At 37.8% G+C, this 9,082-nt stretch overlaps 1 protein-coding gene across 1 annotated transcript in view; it reads right to left on the reverse strand.

Annotated features, from left to right (window-relative positions):
- LOC124722699 overlaps positions 1 to 8,003 on the reverse strand; it is a 107,514-nt gene extending 99,511 nt beyond the window's left edge. The window contains exons 1-2 of the mRNA XM_047247837.1: positions 7,859 to 8,003; positions 785 to 917 (exon numbers count right to left, since the gene is read on the reverse strand). Of these exons, the coding sequence (XP_047103793.1) occupies positions 785 to 917 (133 nt within the window). The 5' untranslated portion in view covers positions 7,859 to 8,003. The remainder of the gene's footprint in view (positions 1 to 784; positions 918 to 7,858) is intronic.
- Positions 8,004 to 9,082: the final 1,079 nt, after the last annotated feature.

A 9,082-nucleotide genomic window follows, 5' to 3' on the forward strand; every position in this document is an offset into this window, starting at 1 on the left:
AGCCTGATTCATGCACACACACTGAATGCTGCTCATTCACTACAGAGGCTCGAATCTAGATGCCAATATCACTACTGTACTTCCTCTGGATGGGTACCAGGTGGCCTTTTCAGATTGTGCTCCATTTCACACTATGGCTGTTGGTGTTTACGGTCCTCCAACAATCGTCGGAGGATACAAGGGGTAGCATCATGGTGTGGGGAATGTTTTTACAGCATTCCCTGGGTGATCTCTGCCATCCTGGCAGGCCCACTGCATTAACAAAAGTATGCATCTATCCTTGGAGACCACGTCCATCCCAACATGCAGTTTGTTTTCTCCTTGGCACCAGGGCATCTACCAGCATGTGAATACAGTGTGTCACACAGCTGCCAGTGGACGTGCATGGTTCAAAGAGAGCAAGGATTAGTTTCACTTACTCCCCTGCCATCAAACTCCCAGGATTTAAACCCAATAAAGAATTCTGTGGGACCATCTCGATCGGGCTGTTCATGCCACAGATCCTCAACAAAGAAATCTAGTACAGCTGGCTAAGCCACTGGAGTCATCTGACTCCATATCCATGTAGGTACTTTTTAGAACCTCATCGACTCTTACTGCACATCCGTGCTGCAAAAACTGGTTATTCACGCACGTTAATGTGATTCGACAACGTACTTCAACACTAGTTGAAATAAGCAGTATGAATACAATTTCCCTTTTCGTTGTACAGCTAATACAGTTAATATCCACTTTCATTAGTCTCACTACAGCCGCTTGTGAGAAGAATATGGATTTTACTTACCAAGTGAATGTAATTTATTTTTTTTATTTTCAATCTGCCTTTCCATTTCCTTTTTTCCATTTTTCATTTTGTCTGTTGTCAACAGCGGTGTATCCTGTTTATTACATAACTTTCTCTCCTTTACTTTCGGCATCTAGAATAAAAGTGTGTGAAAAATATTTTATTAGCTATGAAGAAACACACATTCAAGTTCTCTTGTGAAAACATTCAATAAATCAAAATGCTATAGTTCAGCACCAAATAGTTGCAAAAAATTAGAACAAAGTATTCTGCAGCTGAGAATTTCACGTAGGTAGGTCAAATTGAGGGTAGACATTATGTGCTAAGATTCATTTCACATCACAGATGTAATGTTTACAATACCTCTCTAATCTGAATGGTTTCATTTACAATAAATAAATAAATAAATAAAATGAAAATCAAGGGCATGTGGCCTAAATTATTTAATAATTAGAATGTTATTTATTTAATAAAAAGGCGGCAGAACGTAATGCCAGTAGTTCATCCCTTCTTCTAGTTTTCTCTCATACTGAGAGAGAGAGTAGACAGTCAATGACAACTCTGGAGATATGGTGGAAAGTCCATCTTACTGCTATTATTTTTCTCAAGTACCAATATTTTTATTTCTCATGGGTCTGCAGCAATGTTGCAAAGACTGCTAACACTGCTGTGATAGTATTTTATTCAGCTGTTCTTATTACTATGGGCATTTTCAAGGTATCTGCAAAACATATAAGTATGTTTTCATTAGGTATACATTGTGTTACAATTTTTACATTACAGTTTGGATGTACTTATAACCTAGCACATTTTTATGGCTGGTGCTGCCAAAATTTATTATATGTTAATAAGTTGATGGAGTTTTATTAATCACACATCAAGCAACAGAAATTAAAGTAGATAAAGCGAACAGCGTTGTCATAATGAAACATAATGATTACATAAATAAAATACAGAATTTTTTGCATGTGACAATGTTGTTGTTGTTGTGGTCTTCAGTCCTGAGACTGGTTTGATGCAGCTCTACATGCTACTCTATCCTGTGCAAGCTTTTTCATCTCCCAGTACCTACTGCAGCCTACATCCTTCTGAATCTGCTTAGTGTATTCATCTCTTGGTCTCCCTCTACGATTTTTACCCTCCACGCTGCCCTCCAATACTAAATTGGTGATCCCTTGATGCCTCAGAACATGTCCTACCAACCGATCCCTTCTTCTGGTCAAGTTGTGCCACAAACTTCTCTTCTCCCCAATCCTATTCAATACTTCCTCATTAGTTATGTGATCTACCCATCTAATCTTCAGCATTCTTCTGTAGCACCACATTTCGAAAGCTTCTATTCTCTTCTTGTCCAAACTAGTTATCGTCCATGTTTCACTTCCATACATGGCTACACTCCATACGAATACTTTCAGAAATAACTTCCTGACACTTAAATCAATACTGGATGTTAACAAATTTCTCTTCTCCAGAAACGCTTTCCTTGCCATTGCCAGTCTACATTTTATATCCTCTCTACTTCGACCATCATTAGTTATTTTGCTCCCCAAATAGCAAAACTCCTTTACTACTTTAAGTGTCTCATTTCCTAATCTAATTCCCTCAGCATCACCCGACTTAATTAGACTACATTCCATTATCCTTGTTTTGCTTTTGTTGATGTTCATCTTATATCCTCCTTTCAAGACACTGTCCATTCCATTCAACTGCTCTTCCAAGTCCTTTGCTGTCTCTGACAGAATTACAATGTCATCGGCGAACCTCAAAGTTTTTATTTCTTCTCCATGAATTTTAATACCTACCCCGAATTTTTCTTTTGTTTCCTTTACTGCTTGCTCAATATACAGATTGAACAACATCGGGGAGAGGCTACAACCCTGTCTTACTCCCTTCCCAACCACTGCTTCCCTTTCATGTCCCTCGACTCTTATAACTGCCACCTGGTTTCTGTACAAATTGTAAATAGCCTTTCGCTCTCTGTATTTTACCCCTGCCACCTTTAGAATTTGAAAGAGAGTATTCCAGTCAACATTGTCAAAAGCTTTCTCTAAGTCTACAAATGCTAGAAACGTAGGTTTGCCTTTCCTTAATCTTTCTTCTAAGATAAGTCGTAAGGTCAGTATTGCCTCACGTGTTCCAGTGTTTCTACGGAATCCAAACTGATCTTCCCCGAGGTTGGCTTCTACTAGTTTTTCCATTTGTCTGTAAAGAATTCGTGTTAGTATTTTGCAGCTGTGACTTATTAAGCTGATAGTTCGGTAATTTTCACATCTGTCAACACCTGCTTTCTTTGGGATAAATAAACAAAAGCTCAACTAACAAACATACTGCCAAAAACAAAAATGTAATAAAGACCTGGAACATAATCCTCACTGATTTTGAGAAAACGAAATACATCTCCATGAACCCAAGAACACCCCCCATTACACGGATAACCTAAGATCCACAAACCTCAAATTTCTATATGTCCTGCAGTCAATTGTGTAGATAGTCCAACATACCTTATCATCAGAAAATTGAACAATATGTTAAATAAATACTACACTTACCAAAAATATTGTACAATAAAAAATTCCAACAATACCAAAGATATAAAAATACCCGTAAACAGTGAATTTGTATCCTTATGTGCTATGCACCTACATAACAACAATCCACCTAGAGTCAGCTGCCTATGTACTATTTAATGGAGAGTGTGTAGATAAACATGAATTCGGCACTGGTTTTGTGATTAATGACAAAGTAGGAAATTTGGTTCGATAATTTAAAGCTGTTACCAAAAGAATATCCTATACAGTACTTGGAAACCAAGTGTCAGAATCACACTTATCTTTGTTCAAACCCTGACAGAAGATAAAACAGATGAGACAGATGAGGAAGAGTTCGACGACTAACTGGGAAACATAACTGAGAACACACAGACTAGAAATGCCAAAATAATCTGGGAGATTTTAACACAAAAGCACGAAAAGAATTATAGAAAGGCGCAGACTGCATGACAAGAATGGTCGGTGGATGATTAACTTAGCTGTCTCAAAGAACCTGAGAGTAAAATCTTAAACATGGCTGCAATTCAGCAACTGTATAAATTTGAAGACATTGAAAACAATCAGCCAACCAGTTTCAAACCAAAGGTTTATTTAGCCCTTGACCTAGGCTTCGAAATTTATAGAAATATCTTCTTCAGAAGAAGTGGGCCTTGTTACATCAAATGGTGGTAAATTAGATTAGCTGAAGCCAAGTGACTCTTGTCATATATAAAATTTATATAAAAACCAGAAATATCACATGCCATGGCTCTTAAGATAGCAGCCAGATTACACTCATCATACGTCAGAATAAATCCACAACTGTATTTGCCCACTGACAAAGGCTCTTGTCTATATAAAATTATAACAGGAGTCCAAAGAATAAAATATTTGCATAACATAAGTATTTACCATGCAAGAGACAAAGGCCAATCAGATACATTACACCTTGATGGACCAAAGCTGCTGTCACAGATTCATCATCAGGTCATATAGAGAGGCCGACTGTGCATCAGGCCTTTTCCTTGATGTATGTAGACTTAAACTGATGTACATCTGTATGTATAGGAAGAAGAAGAAAGGGACAATAGAACCTGCTCTGAATGTTGGGAAACTGTGAGAAAGTACAATTAAAGCTCAATATGCCATATAAATCAAATACCATTTTGAGGCCCTAGAAAATCTACAAGCAAGAGAGAATGTACAGGAAAAGAGGAAGAAATAAAGGGCCAGAGTACTAAAAGTAGTGGAGAATACTTTGGGAAGAAAGATGAGAATGAAGAGGAGAGGATGGTTCTATAAGACTTGTCAGAAGGAAGATGTGGGAGTGCTGACAGGGAGAATCAGCAGAAAAGGAAACATTTTCATGATGCCAGATGGCAGACAAAGTGAATCCTGAGAACAGAGATGAAAATACAGCTAAGCAGTATATTAGCAAAAGTTGCGGCAGAAAGCCACAAAATAATTCAAGACAATTTTTCCAACACATAAAAAAATCACAAACATGGACTTCAGAGTCCAACCTGTCCCATTAGAGATAAGAACAGCAACTTGATAAATGACAAGGAAAGAATTGTAGACAGATGGCACTAATACTTCTCAGAACTCTTGAATTGTCCAGACCCAGATGAGATGCTACCTCCAGACACCACAGAAGAAAGGAAAGGTGAAGAAGTGTGGGAAGTGACTGAAGGTGTGAAGACAATCAAAACAGTCAGAAAAAACACGGCCTCAGGGATGGGTGCAGATAATTGGAGAATTAATCAAAGTGGGAGGTCAGAGCTTGCACTTAGAAATATATCAACTAGTCCAGTTGAAATGAAAGAATGAGACACTGCCAGAAGAATGGAATTTGGTCATAATAGGCCCTATGCCTATTATACATGAGGGGAAATAAAATGGACTGTGGAAACTATAGAGATGTCAGTATGCTTAATGTAACCTACGAGGTAGTGTCTGTCATTAACTTTGGAACATTACAACCATTCATAAAGAACAACATACAGAAATACCAAGCTGGCATTCAACCAAAACAGTCAACAATATATCACATTTCCACCCTAAGACAACTGTCTGAAAAACACTTGAGAAAATGATAAATATATCCATAGCCTATTCGTCGATTTTCAACGTGTGTACAATAGTATCTATAGGAATAGCCTAACAACGTAGGCCTACTGCATGATTACAGAATCTCTGAGAAACTACTGAGAACTGTGCAATCTTGTATGGTTGGATTAAGGGCAGCACTGTGTTTCTAAGAGCCATGTCAGAAAGGTTCAAGATAGAGAAAGGTATCAGACAAGGGGATATTCTCTCATATGTTCTGTTCAATGTCATCTTAAAAAAAGTAATAAGAGAATTGTAGGCAACAAGAACAGGCTAGAGTACAAATGGGTGGTAACTTCAATTGCCTCCAATATGCAGATAATATAGTACTGCTAAGTGAGTCAATCCATGAATTGTAATAAATGTACCAAAAAGTGACAACAGTGCACAGAATATTGGGCTAAAGGTGGATCAAGACAAAATGGAGCTAATGCAATTAGAAAGAAGGTTCAAGGGAGTTTACCAGTTCAAATACACAAAATCTTAGTTTACCAGCAAAAAAAGTATAGAAATGGAGGGACTAGTGTAGCAAGGGATACAACCCGTCGGCTTTGGACAATGACATCACAAGTCGCCAAACGAGAAGCTGATAAGTGTTTTTTGGCTTAAAAAAAAAAAAAAAAAAATCTCACGAGATAGAATAAACAGATCCACTTTATTAAGCAATCGGTAAAAAAACGAAACTGAAACATAACAGCAAAAGCGAAAATGGTAAACTGCTCTCTGGCGACTTGTGACGTCATTGTCCAAAGCCGACGGGTTGTATCCCCTGCTACACTAGACCCGAAATGGATATCAAGGAGAGAACAGCTGTTGGAATGAAACACATGTAACCATTCAGGGAGACACTCAACTCAAAATCAGTACCAGCGAATACTAAGATGAGAATCTATAACTTAGCAATAGGCCCTGCAGGCATGTACGGTTCAGAAACCTGGAACATGACAACATGCAAAAAGGAAAAACTATTAATATTTGAAAGAAGAGCAATGAGGAAAATATGGGGACCAATTGTAGATAAAGGGAAATGGAGAAGGAGCATGAATGAGGAAGTCTACCACTCAATGCCACAACCAACAATATTACAGAAGCAAAAGAGCAAAAGAATACAGTGGGCTGGCTTGTATCCCAGATGGCAGAAGAAAGAAAGGCAAAGAAAGCATCTGAGTGAAAACCAAACACCAGATGCCCCACAGGAAGACCAAGGAAATGCTGGATGGATGACCTGGCAGTGCTGAAGACACCCGGAGGAACTGTGCACAAAACAGAAAAGAATGCAGGCAGTTTGTGGAAGGAGCATGTGGTCTGCGGGCCCTGTGATTGCTAGATATGTATATATGTATGTAAGTATGAATATATCAATATACCAATAAATGAAGCAATTGATATCATAGAAAACAACCTACTACAATATTGAAAATTGCCATTCTCAGGAATACAAGAAATAACAGAACTACTAAAACTGGTACTCAACCAGAACTATTTAGAATTTAACAACAAATTATACAATCAGAAAGATGGAGTCGCAGTGGGGCGTAGTACTGCAGGTAACTTCGCCAACACTTTACTCAATACCTCTGGACAAAAATTATTCAGCCCCACAAACATGGTTATTAAGAAAATCATTTTGTTATGTAGATGATACACTGCTACACAGACATAGAACACATCCATGGTATACTAAAAATCTACACACAAACATGAAATTCACCCTACAACTAGAAAATAACAAAGCAATTACATTCCTAGACTTAATAAAAAAAATACAGGCCTACACAACGATTATGTATTCGAAATTTATAGGAAACGCACTACAACAGACAATATCATAGATTCACACTCTTGCCTTCCCAGAATACACAAAAATGCATAATTCCACACCATCATGAACAGATTAACAAAGTTTCCATTATAAAATTTCGCAATAAAAAAAGAACTAGCAACTCTCAAATACATAGGATATACAAGCAAACTTTAACCCCACTATAATCGACCACCTATATGAAAAATACACAAAGCCAGCACACAACTAAATACACGATGACATAAAATTGGCAATAGAAAAAAACAACAAGCAAAAATTCACCTACAAACCACAAACATATATAGAAGTCATGCCTGACAAGCTGAACACTATATTTAAGAAAACCACTGTGCAGTTTGTGTTTTGCACCGCACACAACATCAAAACACAAAATCCGATATAGAAAAACAAAACCACCAGTCCTAACATACGCCGGTATATATAAAGTCAACTGTAACGACTGTGAAAAGTTCTCCATATATCAAACCGGGGAGGAGCTTCAACATAGATATCAAAGGAACATCTAAATTTTCTGGAAAAAATATAAATTTACATTCATATGCGCAAATACGCGAACAAAATCTTAAATGAACAAAAGGAATTAAAACATAAAAATTACATCGACAACTTTACCGTAATTACAGAAAACGATCACGGAAAACAACGCAGGTACACACAATCTACCAGTACCACCAGTAAATACACCGACTGCTTGTCAGTGGACAAAACAATGTTTGTACACACAGATCAATACACAGCCAGAACGTCTGTCGGGTGCGAATCAATACAATAACAAACCAGAGATGTAACCATAGTAAATCTTTAATACAGAACAACAGGTGCGACACTTCGCATCAGTTCCGTTGCCTACTGCGCCAGCAGCGCGCCAAGTGGCCAGTAAGTAAATCTGTTGAGTTCGGCGCGACCTTCACTTTCACAGTGAATAATAGGTTTTTATTTAGGTTTCCTTTTGCAATCGGGAGCGTCTGCGGCGCTATAAACTTCAGTAATAAGAATAAGGAGATACCTCATCTGTCTTTTTGTGGGTTTCCTAAGGACCCTGAGAGGTAAATACCACCATGTTACTAAACTATATCGTCAGGATTCGCTTGCAAACTACGTGTGTGTTAATGATTAATGTTTAGTTTCAGGAGCAGAAAATGGCTAGTGAATAGCAGACGAGAAGATCTTAAGAAAAAAGACCCTATTTACCTTTTCATATAATGCTAAGTTTTTTTCGCTACACTTCGAATAAATCCTGTTCATGAATGCAGTCAATGATTAACTGGTGTGGAATGCGGAACCCCCACTGTTTGACATCCCAAATAAGCCACATCAACTGATGACAAGGAGGATACTTCCACAAAGGTTCGACTATTCATCTAAAGCTGTAAAATAGTCCTATGGCGCAGAAGCAGCCATTTAAACTCTCCATATGTCAGTGCCAGATTCATCTGAATCGTCAACAAAGATCTGCTTTGACGATGAAGTAGTTAGATTAAGTGCAGATATTTTTGTCTCGCAAAAGCATGTGAAGTGTCAGGATGTGCAGATCGCTAGACTTCGTGCAAAACTATTACGTGGCAAGGAAAGTGCCCATCATTTTAAGTACAGACAGCAACAGAAACTGTATCAGAAGTATCAAGTGAAGGATAAACAAAATTTGAAGACTATAGGATCCCGATATTTAAAAACAGATGCCTTTGACTTGTTGTTAAGCCAGATTAGGATGCCACTGAAGGAAAAACGTGCTGCAAGATGGAAAGACGAAGATAAGTTGTTTGCTCTAATTTTATTGTATTTCAGCTCTCATTATCCAACGTCAAAAGTGTTTCTCCATGAATGTGTTGAAGATTG

Source organism: Schistocerca piceifrons, chromosome X, assembly GCF_021461385.2.
Source record: "Schistocerca piceifrons isolate TAMUIC-IGC-003096 chromosome X, iqSchPice1.1, whole genome shotgun sequence".
NCBI classification, from domain to species: domain Eukaryota; kingdom Metazoa; phylum Arthropoda; class Insecta; order Orthoptera; family Acrididae; genus Schistocerca; species Schistocerca piceifrons.